General features: G+C 41.2%; 4 protein-coding genes across 10 annotated transcripts in view; all 4 read right to left on the bottom strand.

The window, feature by feature from the left end:
* The window catches only part of LOC104821074 (L-aspartate oxidase, chloroplastic), a 3,945-nt gene extending 1,090 nt beyond the window's left edge, over positions 1-2,855 (bottom strand). The window contains exons 1-8 of the mRNA XM_010551827.2: positions 2,624-2,855; positions 2,084-2,222; positions 1,533-1,884; positions 1,180-1,422; positions 980-1,036; positions 788-868; positions 622-683; positions 8-528 (exon numbers count right to left, since the gene is read on the bottom strand). Coding sequence (XP_010550129.1) covers positions 8-528; positions 622-683; positions 788-868; positions 980-1,036; positions 1,180-1,422; positions 1,533-1,884; positions 2,084-2,205 — 1,438 coding nt within the window. The 5' untranslated portion in view covers positions 2,206-2,222; positions 2,624-2,855. The remainder of the gene's footprint in view (positions 1-7; positions 529-621; positions 684-787; positions 869-979; positions 1,037-1,179; positions 1,423-1,532; positions 1,885-2,083; positions 2,223-2,623) is intronic.
* A 687-nt stretch (positions 2,856-3,542) lies between these two features.
* LOC104821071 (phosphoglucan phosphatase LSF1, chloroplastic) lies at positions 3,543-7,856 on the bottom strand. 5 transcript variants are annotated; one of them, XM_010551820.2, is made up of 12 exons: positions 7,432-7,856; positions 7,190-7,296; positions 6,301-6,757; positions 6,108-6,176; positions 5,608-5,729; positions 5,218-5,433; positions 4,998-5,103; positions 4,721-4,833; positions 4,440-4,590; positions 4,158-4,321; positions 3,939-3,943; positions 3,543-3,818 (listed from the first exon to the last, which is right to left on the bottom strand). In XM_010551820.2, exons 1-10 carry the CDS (start codon positions 7,759-7,761, stop codon positions 4,202-4,204), a joined length of 1,791 nt encoding a protein of 596 aa, XP_010550122.1. In that variant the 5' UTR covers positions 7,762-7,856; the 3' UTR covers positions 3,543-3,818; positions 3,939-3,943; positions 4,158-4,201. The 5 variants fall into 5 exon arrangements, with proteins under 5 accessions (XP_010550122.1, XP_010550120.1, XP_010550121.1 ...); XM_010551818.2 differs by having other exon boundaries at positions 3,543-3,943; XM_010551819.2 differs by lacking the exon at positions 3,939-3,943 and having other exon boundaries at positions 3,543-3,938.
* A 225-nt stretch (positions 7,857-8,081) lies between these two features.
* LOC104821072 (senescence-associated carboxylesterase 101) lies at positions 8,082-10,559 on the bottom strand. Of its 2 annotated transcripts, none has more exons than XM_010551822.1 (4): positions 10,473-10,559; positions 9,913-10,318; positions 9,170-9,691; positions 8,082-9,096 (listed from the first exon to the last, which is right to left on the bottom strand). In XM_010551822.1, the coding sequence occupies exons 1-4, from the start codon at positions 10,487-10,489 to the stop codon at positions 8,284-8,286; spliced, it is 1,758 nt and encodes a 585-aa protein (XP_010550124.1). In that variant the 5' UTR covers positions 10,490-10,559; the 3' UTR covers positions 8,082-8,283. The 2 variants fall into 2 exon arrangements, with proteins under 2 accessions (XP_010550124.1, XP_010550125.1); XM_010551823.1 differs by having other exon boundaries at positions 9,913-10,312.
* Positions 10,560-10,696: 137 nt separating this feature from the next.
* On the bottom strand, positions 10,697-17,254 carry LOC104821073 (GPI ethanolamine phosphate transferase 1). 2 transcript variants are annotated; one of them, XM_010551825.1, is made up of 18 exons: positions 16,982-17,254; positions 16,267-16,458; positions 16,003-16,158; positions 15,495-15,788; positions 14,936-15,153; positions 14,748-14,822; positions 14,539-14,605; positions 13,970-14,295; positions 13,531-13,764; positions 13,257-13,444; positions 12,864-13,005; positions 12,674-12,782; positions 12,490-12,592; positions 12,208-12,397; positions 11,955-12,053; positions 11,798-11,856; positions 11,497-11,602; positions 10,697-11,266 (listed from the first exon to the last, which is right to left on the bottom strand). In XM_010551825.1, exons 1-18 carry the CDS (start codon positions 17,223-17,225, stop codon positions 11,099-11,101), a joined length of 2,970 nt encoding a protein of 989 aa, XP_010550127.1. In that variant the 5' UTR covers positions 17,226-17,254; the 3' UTR covers positions 10,697-11,098. The 2 variants fall into 2 exon arrangements, with proteins under 2 accessions (XP_010550127.1, XP_010550128.1); XM_010551826.1 differs by having other exon boundaries at positions 12,490-12,562.
* Positions 17,255-17,480: the final 226 nt, after the last annotated feature.

Here is a 17,480-nt window from a genome sequence, read left to right as displayed (position 1 = left end):
GAGGCCGGACCCGCCCGTCTCGCGAAAACCAGGGCTTCCAGAAGAGAGTTGCTGGCGAGCCGGTTCGCACCGTGAAGACCGGTGCAAGCCACTTCCCCGGCCACGTACAAGCCGAGGACGTTGGTCTCGCCTTGTAAACCGGTCCGAACACCTCCACACATGTAATGAGCCGCCGGGACGACAGGGATCGGCTCACGGGTGATGTCTAATCCGTGTTTGAGGCATTCAGATGCAATGTTGGGGAAGTGAGCAAGAATCTTCTCTCTGGGTCTGTGGCTAATGTCCAGTAACACGTACTTCTCGTTGCGTTTCTTGAGCTGGTCATCGATGCTTCTCGCAACGACATCACGGGGAGCAAGCTCGGCCCTCTCGTCGTACATTGGCATAAACCTCTCCATACTCAGATTGTACAGAATGCCACCGTCTCCCCTCACTGCTTCGGTGATGAGAAACGCGTTTTCTCGGGGCTCTCGGGGTTTGATAGAGAGGCCCTCGTCCGCTAAAGCCGTCGGGTGAAACTGCACAAATCTGAATCAACACAGAGCAAAAACAGGTTTCTTCAACGTTATTATGCAAGAAAACATGTCATTCTTTGTTTCTTCTTTTGCTGTGATAACTTACTCCATATTTGAGATCACAGCTTGAGCTCTGTGAGCCATTGCGATCCCATCTCCAGTGGCCACCTATAGGAGAAGAAAAACATATCGATAAAGCTTTCACTGTCATTGTTGAAGCTCTCTTACTAACATGCGGTAATAAAAGAAAAAAACATCCTAAGACTATGTACCGGGGGGTTTGTGGTTGATGGGTAGATATGCCCGGCTCCACCTGATGCAAGCAATGTCACCTTTGATATAAAACGCACCACCTGAAGGAACATTGTGTTATGCAAACAAATAAAGAGTTACAATTCCATTCATCGGCTTGACAAGGCAAAAGAGACTGTTATATATGTGTGTATATATATATATATGTATACCTCGTTTGTGATGGTATCCAAAGTGTCAACACCATGACAAACTGTAATCAAACCATCCTGCAACACCAGTAACCAAGAAGCTCGGCTATAAGAACTATACACAGTAACTGGGAGAGGTGAATATATGCTATAGTCTACAAATCTAGCAACCTTAGAGACGCAAGTCAGAAATCTTTCTCGTTCTAAGGCGAGAAGTGAACCTGAGAAGTGAGAAGATCGATGGCAAAATGATGTTTGAAGACAGAGATGTTGGGATCGTAGAGGACAGCTTCAAGTAAAGCTCTCTCGATCTCTCTTCCCGTCATATCAGCAGCATGAATTATCCTACAATGCGAATGCCCGCCTTCTCTAGCCAAGTGCAAGTTACCATCCTCATCATGATCAAACGACGCTCCCAGTGCTATCAATTCTCGTATTCTGTCAGGCCCTTCTGTGCACACCACCTGGACAAACAAAGGACATAGCACCATAGATAAGTCTGATTGATATACGCTGAAGAAGAAGAACATCATGATGGCTTTTTAGCCGTTTCTGCCTAAGTTCCAGAACTTACTCTAACGGTTTCTTCATCACAAAGATAGGCACCGGCAACAATAGTGTCATGCATATGGCTTTCCACAGAGTCCAAAGGGCATAAAACAGCGCTAACTCCACCTTGAGCATAATTAGTGTTGCTTTCATGAGGCTCTGCTTTGGTGATCACTGCAACTGTCCCATGCTTTGCAACTTCTAGTGCATAGCGCAGACCCGCCACTCCGCTCCCTATAACAGCGTAATCGAAATACTTTGTTGAATCCAACGATGCCCTGATGACAGATTTCGATAGCTTTGAGCCCTCATCGTTTGGAAAACGAGAGTAACACCCGCATTTCTCAACCTTTAACACCTCTGATACTCTACGCGGCCTGATAGGCAAAATACCAGTGAAAGAAGATACAGTCCCAAAAGTTAAGATGGTGGTCATTCATTCAAAAGATCAAAGGATGCAGATAATGGGAGATCACAAAGCCAGAAGCTTTTTCTGCATGCAAACACTCAAACTCATCATGAATCTTGAAGTCAATAGGTACAGAGGAATAAAACAGTCGAGATTAGAATCGATACCAAGAGAGCTGTTTCCAAGGATTTGTCCTAAAGGAATGACCAGAAACCCAGGAAGATTGCCTGCAAACCTGGCCAGCAAGATAGAAATCACGGATGTTTCCAGCAGAAACAGTCGCCGCCATTTCAGACCTTAGAGATCCTACGACAAAAAAAGAAAGAAAAAGAAAACATTGTCAATCTTAGGACAACATTCATCAAACAAACGTCAATCAAGCAAAAGTTTAATATCTAATCAACTCCATAGGACCCATTTTATCAACATGCAGTCCAAATGATGGTAAAATCTAGCTTTTTTAGCGGGAACTCACGTGCACATTGATCATCCTCTATGCAAAAAAAAAAATGCTGATATCTGATACCCAGATGCCTCAGATCCAAAATTGTAGTGAAGATCAATAAACCCGACATAAACCTTACAGAATCCAGATTTCAGAAAGAAACCAAACATCATTTTTCCCAAAAAGAGAAAATGTTCCAGAATTGTAGAGTTATCTGATCCGGGTCGAAACAGAAACACGAGACAAGAAGAAGGTATCTTACAGAATTGTGAAAATCCCTGATCTGGGTCTGAAATGAACAACCTTAGCAGAACGTAGTAAAATGGAATCAGGGAATTGAGGTTCGGTTTTGCAAAGAGTGAGGGAGTGAAACTGAATCAAGACAGGAAAACGAACAACGCAAAAAATAAAATAAAAATTCGGAGGGGGAAGCGTCCTTGGAATTCGCGCCTTCGATATATCCGCCGCCCCAACTTGCCTTCTCTTTTTATTTTTATTTTTCCTTTTTGTTAATCGTTTTCCCTTTTCAAATTATGTTTTTTTTCCCTCTATGGCATATAAATCCGTAAATTTTGTTTGTTATCGATTCGAATCCATGATGTTAATATTTTTAGTTCATGCGTGTAACGCAGATGGGGGTTCTGTGATTATTATGGTCGAGTTTGGGGCCAATGTTATTGTGAACAAGAATATCCGGACGCATATGAATAATGTTAGGTATATTTAACAAAGAAGACCAAAATGCTATGGCAGCTGTTGGTCCATGCAAGAATCGTGTGACCTTTGAGACCAGAATCGTTGAGAAAGAACAATTTCCTTTTTTTTTTCCTCCCCCGAATCCCACTAATTTGCTTTTGTGGGGTCTCTCTGTGATAAGAACCAATTCTTTATTATCTCAATTTCCCCATTGGACCAACCCCATTAAAGGAAATGTTGATGGCCACCAAAATTCTATTTTTGTAGTGAGTTTTTTTTTTGGGGATAAACGGGTATTTTGGATCAAGCCCAAAGCCCAAAGCCCAAACAAATTTCGAGATAGAAAACCATGTGATTTGGAAGCGTTCAGATCATTGCATGAGAATAAGCACCCTCGCATGCACACGTGTTATGGGTCAAGCATCGTTTGTCATTTGGTACCCCAAACCGGTATCATTTTCCCCCAAAGAAAAGAAATACAAAAATGATACAAAATTACTGAGTCATCTGACCCCTGGCCATGACCATGAGATAAGAAAAACGTATCTTACAGAACTGCGGATATATCCGATATGATACGGGGACCTGAGATGAACAAACAACCCATAGTGAAGAGGCCCTCTTCCATGTGATGATACACTTCTATGGAAAATACATACGGACTTCCAACCAGGCCGTTCCCTCCAACAAGCCCAAGCCGATGTAGGGATGGGCCCTGTTCATACTCCAATATTGGGCTTATGGCCCTACTCAGACCCAATCTGATCAAACCACCCCCCGAAGAAGATGGTCTTATTTATTTGTCTATCAGACCAGTGCGTATAAATTTAACAATCCTCGTCATTTGCACACAGACAAGAGGGGTCTTTGGATAATTTTACCTGAACTGAGACAATATAAATTTCGTTCTTACACCAACTATCAATCTTGGAAAATCATGTCAAAACAAGGACACGTGTGATTAGACGGACGATCGCATGAGGTGTAAAAGAGTCAGTGACAAGGATTCATCTTTATTACGTGGAATGTTGCTATCTATTCGTTATTATTATTATTATTATTATTTCATATTTGCGGTAAAACAGAAGATATAACCGTACCTGTGAAAGACGATGGGATAGAGAGGCCATGCTGTGTATACTTTCTACTTTGGGCATAATCTGATTGGACAGACTGAGAAAGCGATGCAGCGAGCTGCTTTGGCCAGCATGAACCTTTCGTTCTCAGTCAGGGGCCTCTCGATCACCTTGATGACATTCGCATCCTATCATCACATTGCCAATGTCAACCCACCCACAAAGGCTTCAGATAATAATCTGATGCGTGAACCATAACTTCCAATCTGGGATCTCGGTATAGTTCACTGTTTAAACAAGACCAACCTTCTTGGGAGGTTGAATAGAAGGCCTGACGCTAGCAATATCGCCAACCACGATTACATTGTTTGTATTCCCTCGTTCGTCCCTTTCCGTTGGTGAAGCCGTTGAATGCCTCCAATTACCGTTTATTATGTACTTGTAGTAGTATCTGCCACTTTCACCATCACAAAATTTACTTGCAGTCAAATAAATGCACTTTACTCATCCATACAAGTGGAAGTGCCCCATTCCTCGTAATCCATATAAAACCTCAACCATAGGCAGGGACCGGAAACACAACTCACTTTCCCTGTGGCAGTCTAACTTCAGTTTCGTATCGTGGACCACCCTTGTGAGTTGCTTTTATTGGTTCTTTCCAATTTCCCGTAAAATCTCCGACTAACAACACATCTTCTCCCTGGAATAGAGCAAAAACAAGCTTTAGAATACTTACGGAACTAATCATCAGTCCAACGAGAGAGGTGAACACAGCAGGTTTTTCAAGCCTATGACTGCAGGTAAAAGTGAGCGCATGAAGTAAAAACCTATAATCAGGGTAAAAAAAAGGGACGCATCGATCACCTCATGTCCATTCCACACAAATGTTACAGCATGTGTTGGAGGTCCATCATGTCTGTGGTCTTCCACCATTGCAATAAGATCCCAAGTTGCCCAAGCAATTGCAGGTCTGAGCAAACATGTATATCGTTTTTTTCAAACACACGGGAACTTTCAAATCTCCCAATGATCTTGTCCGTAGACTTTTGAAAATGATGGAGACAAAGTTGAGACGTATGCAAACCTGTCAGGTTTACAAGCATGCAATCCAGTGACAAAACTATAAGCGGTATGAAGAGAAGTATCAGTCATCCAGTGCAGATAGGCAATCACACAAGCCGGTGATCGATCAAAACCAGTGGTACAAGTCACAAAAACGCGATAGTTCTTTTTTAGCAAGCGTAGTAGGAGGCCAACACAAAATGGCAGCTTCTTCCTCAGATCAAAGGAATCTGCATCCCTGCATGGAAGTTGAAGCATTGCCATTTTTTTTTTGTCACATCTGGTTTTAGCGCACAAACAAGAGAGCAAAACCACAAAGTATTCTCTTTGTTGCGAGGGTGCTGATTGAGATAAAAGAAAAAAAAAGCTCATACATGGAAAGGCATAACATGATTTAAAAGGCTTTGCATACCTTATAGGATAATTGATCACTAAGATTTCAGACCTCTGGCATGCGTCATTGATATTTTGAGGAACAATTCCCCAATTTTGAGCTTCGGTTCCACCTTGGAAGTTTAGTACAGCAGAAATTCCCTAAAGCATAAAAGGCTTGACCATTCATAATATGGCGGAAACTTGCTACATTTATCTAATGAAAACATTCACCAAATCAGACGCATTCCCGATGCAAAGGGTTTCTGTCATCCTAAAGAATCAGTGGAAACTTACTCCACCATGCATCATTATTTACCATAGGAAGTAACTCAACTTAGTATCCCTACAATAATATATGACAAAGAACAGCCCATGCAAAGGAAACATAAAACCTCGAAAATTGATGCATCAAGAGGAGAATGGCTTTTGTATCTCCTGTCTGTGATAGGAGCTAAAATAAAATAGAGAGAGCATGACTACTACCATAGCATATCAGAAAACAAAATGCTGGTATATTATGAACTAAAAGGCACTCACCGCATCTGACAAGGTTTCTACATCATCTTCTGATTGTATACAAGAGCCAACATATATTTGCTCCGTAATCTGTGAAAGGCCAAAACGAGAAGAAAAGTAAGATGGTGAGGGGAGAGAGAGAGAGAGAGAGAGAGAGAGAGAGAGAGAGTATGTGGGCTAAACAGCTCCATGAGAAGAAATCTGACAATCAGACCTTACTGTAGCGCATTCCAAGAGCATGGTTATAGTAAAGCTCTCCTTTAGAACGGTCTAGAGCTTTGATATATTCCTCTACAGGGAAATTTCCATAACCCCATTCCCCATCCCCAGACATTTCCTCAGAAAAGATGCAGACAAGTGGACTGATGGGTGGAGAAAGAAGGTTCTTCTGGGCCTCAGGTTGAATGGAACTATTTTGTCGGCACAGAAATTTCCATCCTTGGGAAGTCAAGAACTTCGAAGAGAATGCCACAAAGCCAGAATTTCCACAGCTATCGGTTGCTGCCAAATTCGAAGCCAGAAGTTTCTTGTTCCAAGTGACTACGGGTAGACGCCCTCTATTATACATCATATCAAGGTCGCTCAAATGAAGCAGGTACTGAATTGGAAATGGAGAGAATGGTCTTTCAAGAACAAGGCCAAACGCTCCTGTTTCCTCTGCCAGCATCTTCCTGAATTAAACCAAAAACTGGAAGAAATAAAAAAGAAAAATTCATGAACATAACATGATTATCAGCATTGAGCTTAAAAGACCGCCCAAAAACGCTACATCCAAAATAATCATATGTACAGTGTTTCCAGTTATGATTTGGTTAAGTTCAAACCCAACTTCCACTGTTATCAATGGTATGCTGAACAAATTGCAAAGGCAAATAGGTGAAAATATCCCAGAAACCGTTAACTCAGAGGGAACTAACAAATCATCACCTTTAGCTAAAGCAGCTTCCACTGCACAAATTTTCTAAATCTGAACACTGGCCTCGAGACTCCTCAGTTAAGTGAAGTATACTCCCGCTAATTTGAAGAATTTTGGCCATCCGCAAACGAACTAGAAGACTGGGAACATACCAATGGTGAAATTCAATAAACATAAATGTCCTTACTTGGTATCACCAAAATCCTTGATTTCGATAAGACTGCCACTAGAAGAATCGCCCGCCTTCTTTAACGTATCTCCTACCATGATTATCCTCGACTTCTCCGCATTACTCTACAGAAACGATTTCACCATCAAAACGATAGACAAGAAGTCCTTCGAAAGAAATAACCCAATAGCGAAAATGGGATTGCCAATGCTTTAATCAGAGTCAAAACCGAGCGAAACAGATAATCATGGATTCCATACCCCTTTTTTAATGGCGTGGACGAAAATCTTGCCATCGGCCGACAAGGCGAAGCGAATCCCGAGGGGCTTCTCAAGCGTGACCATATACTCGTTTAAATTCATCTTGAACGAAGATGAAAAAGAAGAAGACATTGCAGAAACTCGAAGAATAACTCTTCCTCTGCTGATTCCGGCTTTATCTCTGGAACCGATGAAAGAAATCCCCCTTCCGTCGAAGAGACGGCCGTATCCATTCCAAAACGACGACGCCGCCGCGGATCCTCCGAGTAAAACCGCAGGCGAGGGGCGTTCGTTAGCTCTAGCACCGGAGATTTGCCGAAGATACGCCATTGTTGATCCTAAAGAAAGAGAGCGATTGGAAATGTGGATTTGTGGAGTGATCGTAGTTCGAGCTGAATACGAAGAGGCAGAGAAGGAACAAGGGGTGTGAATGGGTAAGAAATAAGTGGCCCACGTGGCTCATGCGGGTCCCGCTTTTCACGCGTGGCATGACCTTTCTTATGTCTCAGTCCATCACCGACGCGTGACCCTAAGATATTTTCGTCAGAAAGGGTTGGATTTGAGACGACAATGACTTTTTACGTGGCAAAAAGAGAAAATTGAGAAGAAAGCAAGGACTAATGTGCTATTATATATATTACTCGAGTGAAGAATTAGGAAATAAGTTCATCTTTATAAAGCCCTTCCCCGAAATTTTGCAAACCCAATATAAACTTGCATATTAGGCACAATTTTTCAGCCGAATTAGGTCCACCAGTACAAAATACGTAAAGATAAAAGCCCATCAGGCTTATATTTAACGTCTGCCCTCCCGTGGGGCCCATTTGTTATCAATCTCGACCCAACCGTGTTTCACTCAGCGGTTCCATAGTCAAGATACGTTCTGTCGTCCATGAAATCAGTGAAATCAGAACGAAACGCATTTCCTACGCACGTCTGCTTGTATTCGCGCCACCATCCCATGAAACTGCTTTTTTCCAAGAAAATCTCCGGCGAAACCTCACGTTTTTCGATCAGCTCCCACACGTATCTCTCAAACCCAAGCAGTTTTAGGGTCAGCGACTCTCTCTCGTCGTCTCTGATTTCCGATTTCCGCAACTCCTTGATCGCAATCAGAGCTTCCTCCACTTTAGCCCAGAAGCAGGTATCCAAAGTTAGAAGATCAAAGGAAACCTTTTTTGCCGACGTCTTCGTCGATTTCTCGGACACAATAGCCTCTTCAAACAATTTCTGAAGACGGATATAGTGTTGGGGCCTCGTAGCCATGTAGTCCTTTCGGCCGTTTCTATAATGTTCAGCGATATCAAGGGGCTCGACCATCCGTCTATAGGTGTTGCCACCCAAGAGAAACCGTGACTTGAAAACCTTCACATCAGTCTGAGGCTTCTTCTCAGCTTCTTCAACCATGGAGTTCCAGTAATCCATGAGCTCTTTCTTGTACTTCTCCACTGTCACAATGCGCTGAGAGACAGAGGAATAATAGCCCTTGAAATGGTCATAGTAACCTATTTTATCGCTCCTGCATCCCTTTTTGTACCATTCCAATTGTATCATGTTTATCTTCATGTGCTCTAGTTTCTTATAGGGGTCAAAACGCAGCTTCTTCTTCGCCCTTTCCTCCATTCTCATGATAACACCACCGATCACACGGGCGTTCAGGTCATCCTGCAATAGATATATATATTCAGACAAAACATGGGATTGCTTTTTGAGCAGTCTACAAGGTGGTCAGTGTTACCTGCACTCCCCTTCCCATCTGGTCTGGCTGCAAGAACATCTCGCCATGAAACCAGTCTGAGATGTGTTCAGAAGCTCCGATGAACACAGAAGACCTTTCCATCCAATGCAGAATCTCGCCATAAATCCCCCAATCGGCGGAAATCTGGCCTCCATTGATGCCACTTACCAACTCCAAGACTGCATCAGGGTCCTCAATACAAAGGCATCCAGATTCACAACAAAAAAAGGTGGTACCAAAAGGCTTGAATACAGTCGCGGCTTGGGAACCGTTTCGCGTAACCAGAAGTTTTGGAAGGGGATCTTGTGGAACAGCCACGTGAAGGAAACACGAGTTCCTTACAGAATTTTCAAGAAGCTGTTGAAGAGAGGTGTCACCGAGCAGCGGTGAGCCAAAAGTGATGCATAGTGGGCCGCTTTTTCCTGGCTCGATGTTCTCCAACAGCCACAGGGTTAAGAGAGAGGCAACCGATCCTCCTAATGCAGAACCGGTGATGATCAGCGGTGTCTCTGAATCCAGAAGCTGCAAGACGGATATGTTTTCGTATTCAATCTAACTTCATTTAGAGAAAACTCAACTTGTCCTGGACACACCTGACCCTTTAGAGAAAACTCAGTTAAAGTTTTAAGAGACTGATTTGATCTGCAATTTGAAACTAGAGATACCGTATGATGTGTTCATTGATAATCTATCTCAAACTGAGAGAGACTTAACAAAGTGAAAAGAGAATTGATATGTTTCACCTGCAACTCGTGTGACAGTTCATTGAACACAGAATCAAAAAGCTGGAGAGCAGGGCGGTGAACAGAGAAGGAAGGGATCTTTGCAGAGCACAAGAAGTAGAACCGATTAGAAGGTGCTGAACCACTTAGGAGAATTGAAGCAGAGTTGACCAAGTCATCCCCATTGTAAAGGTATCTTCTTGTGCAAATGGGAGGCGCCACAAAGGCAACAACATTGTATTTATCATTATAATTTTCGGTAATACGGAATCTCAAATTTGATTCTTGATTCAAATCAATCGACCCATTTAGCTCCAAGATCTTGGTCAACGAGACTCGTAGGAGACCAGAGCTCACGGCTAGCTTCCCCAGCTCAACTCCGCTGCAGGATCTGAAGCTGGGCTTGGCAATCTTCGAAGACCTGAGCCTTGAAAGGAAAAGATTCTTAGCGATCTAAAGCATTGGCCTTCAAAGCAAGTTTTGGAGCAGAGAAAAGGGAGCAAGAACACATATGAACTTTATAAAAAAAAGAAACAATAAAAAAAATGGAGAAGTGATCTGGACAAAGATTTCTGACTTACAGTGGAGAGGGATCCATATTTTCCCGAGCTGTAACAAATCTGTCGTGAGAGAGGAAAAAAACAAGACAAGGAAGTAACTGAAGGCAGACAGAGATGTCTGTAAAAATGGGGAATATATAACAATAGTTTATTTTGTAAAGAAAGCCAACATGCAAATATAAATAAATAAACAAATAAACAGAACGCAGGAGGAAACTTCAGAGCTCCAAGGGACCCCACACGGCTCCAATAATTGTTTCCTCTACATTTCTTTGCCAAGAAGAATTAACTAAGGGGACCTGTTCAGAAGACAAAATTCAGTTTACGTACGTGAAAATAGAACCTTCCCATCCGAATCATTTCTTCTAAGATTAAAGGAATACGAACAGACTGCCGACCAAAATTGTTCCTTCTACATCCATTAGCAAAAAACTCAATCACGTTGGCCTGTGAGAACAGGCAGAAGTTACTAATGCTCCTATCAATCAAAACGGAATAAAGACCCCCTTTTTCCTCAACGTTCAAAAACACCCAAGCCCAATGCTTTGGACAAAGCATCATCAAGTGTCGGAATCTCCAAAGGAGCTGATTTTAGTTTCTCAGAACACCATGGTTTTGTCATCAACTCTTTGTCGGGGACAAAAATCTCAGAGGGTTTTAAGAGAGGTGGAACTTGACAGTGGCTGAACTCGGATGCTTTTGGTGTACATGTTTGTGAGGGCAAAGAGTAGTAGCACAAAGACCACTTGGGCACTCACAATCCCAAAATGGCTTATACTGTTACCAATTTCCATCCAGCTTCCGGTATTTTTTACCTGAATTTTCGTTGGAGACACAAGAGTTAGCAAGGAATCATGAAAGCCACATGTAATAAACCTTTATCTTGTCAGAATGCATCAGTCTTTGGATTATAACTGACGAGGTACAAGCAAAGATAACATGACGATTGCTGTTAATTAAGCGTTATTATTTTAGATGCACATAAGATGTACAGCAGAAACCTAAACGATGCTCAATATAGAATGTGTTTTTATGTGTATCTTACCAGGAAGAAAAAGTGGATGGTCATTATGTCTGAGAGCAAGATCACAAGAAAGTAGCAACCCAATCGCGGGACTCTGAGTAATTTGGTTATTGCACTAAAAACACATCTGCATTTATAGTTCAACAAGAAACCAAGTAGTTAAGAAACAACAGTGTAAAAATGGTAAAACAAACGACCCTCTTGGTTATTCTGTGAGTTTTTACCATAATTCTCCCCACGCCAAGTTGTTATCATTTCAAAGTTCAGTCTTATAGTTGTAATGACTTTTTTTTTCTAGTAGAGAAGTTGTATTAGTACTCACATCACAAGCATGAAAGGTATGAAGAGCTTGAAAATAAGTAGGGCGGCCATCAGAAAGGGCTGCAGAAATTCAAAAATTCATTCAAATATTAAAGAAACCCGAATCATAAGCAAACAGTGACTAGATTCTCTTTCTGCTGAAGCTTACAGTTACTTACGCTGAAGATTGTGATGAACCGGTAAACGGATGATATCTCAAAACTTGCTATGCTTGCAAAATTCCCAGTTCCAAAGAATGCGACATTGAACAAAACCATCTGAAGAACACATGTCAACACCAAATAACGTCAAATTCTAATATTTGTCCGATATCTCAGATAGCTACCAAATGCAAGTGGGCATGTGGCTTAACACCCAACAGTGCAATATAGGAGGACCATTACTGTAGGTGGACATGAGAAGATGACTTACAAAAATCAAGGGAATCCGCACATCAGACAGCCGCAAATATCTCTCCCCATTTCCAATAGTGACAAGCTCTTCCATGTTTCGTTCTGACAGAGACATATCTTTCACTTTGCTAGAATATTGAAAAGTGTTTTCAAACAGTATCCATGCCATAAGCACCAAAGCAAGAGCACTGTAAAAGACGGCTTCATATCTGCAAACGAATCATGGAAAGATGAGTGAACAACAATAATCCATATTATCAGCGAACTAACATTTTTAGACGAGTCTTGCAAAGAGACATACCCGATAGACAAAAGAAGGAACGGAGGTGCCAGACCAAGAAATATAGAACTTAATCGTGATAGGATGCTGTTTTCTGAAAACAACGGGAGGACCATTGAAGGACCTGAAAGAGAAAAGAAGATAAAAAACAAATACACAACAAACATGAAGATGGTAAAAAGAAATGTAGGTCTGAGAATAATACCAGCAACCAACCAGTTTATGAACTGATGAGACGAATGTAGTTCTTGATTCTGTGTTCGGTGCTTTGTCGACAGAAACACCATCACTGATGATAACCCAACCAAAAGAACCTGTTTTCCATTTAGACTCAAAAAATGGATGTTACCCACAGAACCCAGGTCCTAAATTTTAAAACAAGAGACAAAAGTTACCTGTATGCAATATAGAATGGAGCACACTGGCTTCATGCTGTCATGAAAAGTTATACTTTGCCAAAACTTATTCCCTCCTGCATGCATGTCTATCCACCTTGCAGCAAAGCTTATTGCAATAACAATAGCTCCACTTATAACTCTGCATACACAGATGGTTCCAGCATCAATTAACGCTGAATTCACAAGTAGGGACTGAGCATACCAGATGAGAGATAGTTTATATTGTGTGAGACATTCCTTCTACGGCTAAACAAAATGTTCTATTGACAGATTATATAAATCTAGGCATGCGAGAGACACCTTTTCTAGCGCATCTGTTCCCTGTGGTGTATAACAAAGAACCGCAGAGGAAAGAAAGGGTTTGAGCCAAGGGCAAGATCAGTGACTTACACTAAATTATTGTTATCAGGGATTTCAGCCGGCATCAGTGTAAAAACAGAAAGGAACCAACATGAAATACAGACAAATGCTGGTATCCCAGATCTCCAAGGGATTGAAATATGTAGCAATATTGAAGCCACTACACCGGCTATCAAGAAGAACCAAGTGTAGAGCTTTCTCTCCGTGAAGCTATGAACCTGCAGGAGGCATAAAAAGGATCGATCATGAGTTTATAGGTCTCAAACTTCATAGAAAAAGAGAAAAACTTTTTTATTACAAATACCAGTAATTCCACAATGACTATCGACACAGCTGCAGTTAACAGAAGTTTGATGAAGTACTCGATCTTCCTCCCTCTTACGAATCTCCACATTCCTCTTATTAAGCGGAATTCATTAAAAATTTGTGTCCACAAGAATACCGTCATTCCTATATATGCATGGTAAAGAGGCGGAGAATGCTCCACCAAGTTTAGCAAGGAGAGAATCGCCATCAGCAGAAAGCCTGACAGATATACCTGTGGCAAAATAAATAAATAAATAAATATACATAGAAATTGGAGAGACTGACCAGTTTTGCCTGAGAAAAGGAAACAGAGATGTTTAACTAAAAGAACAGTACAAAAAAATCGTGTTAACCAAAGACAACAGAATAATAGCACAAAAAGAAGAGAAGACTTTTCCAAGTGAATAGCTAAGCTTTTAAGCTTACATATACATTACTTTTCCAGTATATTTGTTCTTCACAGATGTATGTTCCTTTTTGAACAAATCTCCTGGCAGTGAAGTATAAGATTGCAGCACATGTAGAGCAAGCACGATCATCCATCCAACATATCCAAGGGTAATAACCGTCATCAGCATCAGCCAGTCGTATGTTTGGAAATAATGGAGCCCCTCTAACGTCAAGCTTCTAAGGTCTTCAGACAATTTCTTTGCAGCTTCAAATTTTTTTGCAGATATCATGTCCTCAATCTCATTCAAAAATGATGAATAGTGGGCCAACGGCTTGAATGGTTTGAAATATAAGGAGTTTGCCCTTTTCATTTCTGAGGTTGTCAAGGAAACCATACTTAAAAGGGTGAGTTGAAGAATGATTTGGAAATGGAATCGCAAACACACAAAGAACATTGTCAAGTTTTGCAGGTATAGAAGAATATTGTGGATATAATGAACCAAATGAACCAAATGGAATCAGAATAAGAAGCGAATGTTACAGCACAAATTTTTAATCATCAACTCAGACACCATGTTAGCATAGTGCAGCCTACCATAAAATGAAGAAAGGATACGTGATTTGCGAAGAAACTGATTAAGGATTTGTTTTGTATTAGCAAGAACAGCTTCAACCTCTTCAGCCTGAAAGTTACATAACCAAGGAAACCATGTGAGTACCAACCATGTATTTTTGCTAGACAGTTTACATTACTATATAGCTAGAATCAACAGAAGGAAAATGTAGGACATGAGACAAGTAAATTGGTTAAGAAGAAGTACATACCTCATTCAAGTTCATGTAGCCAAGTGGTAAGTTCCCAACCGAGTTAACTGGGCATGGTAACCCTAAAAGGGTTGACTATGGATAGTTTGAACAAGAAAAAAAGAAGAAAAAAACAACATATTTTAGAAATAAATTAGACTTTTAATTATTATATCGATTGTTTAAATAATTTAGAGTATAGATCCAACCATAAGTGGTGCTATATCTGCCTGATTAACGTCAAGTCTCTCAATACTGCTAAGGCCCCATCCATGAGGTGTTGGCATGTCATGCGCATGTTCGTCAACAAATTTAGACACGGTATCGGAATGACTGTCACTGGATGTTGGCTTTGGATATTTGATGCCAGCTCCCCAGGCAACTAATGGAGTATCTGTGTTTGAAGGATGCCCATCTCCGTGACTCCCTACAAATAAAATGGATAATATAATATCATCATCATCATCATCATCATCATCATCAAAAGCTTGGTTTAAAGAGATAAGCAGTCGGATGATGGGTTATAAACTAACTACTTATGTAGTCAATTCAATTACCACTTATAAAACCCAAAATAAACCATTTTGCTATCTTATACCATCCAATCTTAGAGCAAACAAAATGATGGAAAAATAAAGAGCCTACTTAAGAGCAGCTAATTCTAATCAACCCAACTACTGAATTGTAACCCAACAGATCAAATATGCCTTTAAGCACTAATCAACGATTAAAAATAAGATAAAAATAATCGCACACCTAAGAATGTACCTTTGTCACTCATTCCATGATCAGCTGTAAATACATACGTTGTGCGGTTGTCTCCGTAATAATCTTCCAGAAGATGGTAGACCCTTTCAGCTATTCTATCAACAACTTTGACGTTGTTCAGATAAATCGATGAGTAAGGTCGATGAGCGTGACCATTGGAGTCACAACCAAGTAGGTGAAGAAAAAAAACAAGTTTATCCTGATGGAGGAGGTCCTTCAACTTTGGGTCATCATGAGACTTGTTGAGAAGGCCTTGGAATTGATCTAATGACCACTCATCCAAAAAGGAGGCATCTGCACCAGAAAGACAGTTTAGTCCATTCTAGTGGAATAATAAAGAATGCAGCACCTCAGTAGCATTTGTGTTGATGTCAATGAAAAGTAGCAAGAAGACGCCAGGCTATGCAAAATGTATACTTTCTGTTAAAGAATAGCATTCAACAAGCTTCCTTTTTCAAAATACCAATACAAACAGACAAGGCTTCCTTTTTCAAGATATTAAACTAACCAGTAGCAAAGTCTTCGAACTCGTGAGGATATGAATTCCAGGTGCTGTGAGGTAAGGCACTACAGAAAATAGGAACAATGTCCGGGCTACCAAAAGCAAATGTATGGCGGCTGCGGTTAAAAACAGAATCAAATTCAACAGGATTAGCTTTCCATCCTGCAAATAGAGTGCAACACAATGTCATTTCAAACCAATACTAACTTTGAAATTGAAACTGAGATACTAGAGAGTAAGTATGAAATAGAGAAAGAAGAAAAAAAAAACCTTTCGTAACTGCGCTGGGATCTTCATAGAATCCAGCAATGATAGCAACGTGCCCAGGTCTGGATTCTGTCGGGGGGCGAGCATGAGAAACTCCCCAACGCCCACGGTGTTTTATTATACTTCTCAAGAACGGTGCTCTGTATTTCCCTTTCGAGTCCGGCTCATAGAATTTATCAGCACGTAAACCATCCGCTGATGTTTTAATTCCATCAGAGAAACAGTAAGTTCAACCATTCTACTATATTCTTGACCCAACCTAAGGCATATTGATGAACAAACAGAGGATGCAAGTATCAGAGCAACAAACTCCGTTCATGCGTGAACTAGATTAACTCCATGACGTTCCTCCTTTAAAAAATTGAAATGATCAAAATTATAATCAACTAGATCAATTCCATCTCTTCCTTTAACACTTTAAAACGGAAACTAGACTTTGTTGCGACATGGGATAAAAATGAATCAGGACGAAAGCAGGTCGTGTGAATATTGATGGACTCCGAACATGTAAGATAAGTAAAACCCCAAATTCCGAGAAGCTTTCAGCAAAGAAGTGACGTCAGTCTGCATCCCATCAATATATCATTGAAAACATTTGAAAATCGATCAGATTCACGTACTTCGAGACGATGATACGCTCTAAGGTAGAGTAAGGAACTGACGGAATATAGGGCAATTCACAGAGGCATCAGAACAAAGACACGGAGTTCGAACGTACAGATAAGAAGAATGAGCCGTTTCGCCGGAGGCTCTGGGAATCGGGGAGGCACGGGATCCATGCCGTGGACGATGGGTGTCTTGAAGTAGATGTCGAAGATGCTGAGCATGTAGACCGCGTGAAGAGCCACGCCGATAACCACGAGCCACGTCTCTCGTGTCCTCAGCCATCCCCCTGCCTTAGCAACAGCGGTTGCTGGGTTCTGGTCCGAACCTCGGATCCCCAAGATCCCGTCGCTCCTCATTTTTTTCGTCGTCGTCCGCGTTTAAAGATTTCTTCTGCTCTCATTTCTCTGTTTCTTGAATCTTATTGTAGTCCTCTTTTCTTGAATCTTTTTTAAAATTGTTTGGGCTTCATCTGGGCCCATAAAGATTGGGCCTTTATGTCAGCCCATCAATGAAAATGGTCCCCTCCAAAATAATAATATACAGCCCATTGGGCCTCTCAATTATGAATAGGAGCCCAGATAAATGTGCATAATATATGGTTGGGCCTTTAT

This window comes from Tarenaya hassleriana, unplaced genomic scaffold (genome assembly GCF_000463585.1).
Source record: "Tarenaya hassleriana unplaced genomic scaffold, ASM46358v1 Cleome32, whole genome shotgun sequence".
NCBI classification, from domain to species: domain Eukaryota; kingdom Viridiplantae; phylum Streptophyta; class Magnoliopsida; order Brassicales; family Cleomaceae; genus Tarenaya; species Tarenaya hassleriana.
The sequence above is the reverse complement of the archived record's forward strand: the minus strand, read 5'-3'. Positions and strand labels throughout refer to the sequence as shown.

Bases quoted from the DNA above. Each gene is read 5' to 3' on its own strand.
- LOC104821071 (XM_010551817.2), bottom strand. From the start codon at position 7,761: ATGGCGTATCTTCGGCAAATCTCCGGTGCTAGAGCTAACGAACGCCCC. The intron at 5,730-6,107 runs GTGAGTGCCTTT...TTTATGCTTTAG, and splicing joins TAGAAACCTTGTCAGATGCG to GGAATTTCTGCTGTACTAAA. The intron at 5,104-5,217 runs GTTTGCATACGT...ATGTTTGCTCAG, and splicing joins CATGCTTGTAAACCTGACAG to ACCTGCAATTGCTTGGGCAA.
- LOC104821072 (XM_010551822.1), bottom strand. The intron at 9,692-9,912 runs GTGAAACATATC...TCCGTCTTGCAG, and splicing joins AACTGTCACACGAGTTGCAG to CTTCTGGATTCAGAGACACC. The intron at 9,097-9,169 runs GTAACACTGACC...TATCTATTGCAG, and splicing joins AGATGGGAAGGGGAGTGCAG to GATGACCTGAACGCCCGTGT.
- LOC104821073 (XM_010551825.1), bottom strand. From the start codon at position 17,225: ATGAGGAGCGACGGGATCTTGGGGATCCGAGGTTCGGACCAGAACCCA. The intron at 15,789-16,002 runs GTTAGTTTAATA...TTTCTGGTGCAG, and splicing joins GTTCGAAGACTTTGCTACTG to ATGCCTCCTTTTTGGATGAG. The intron at 14,823-14,935 runs GTTGGATCTATA...AACTATCCATAG, and splicing joins CAGATATAGCACCACTTATG to TCAACCCTTTTAGGGTTACC.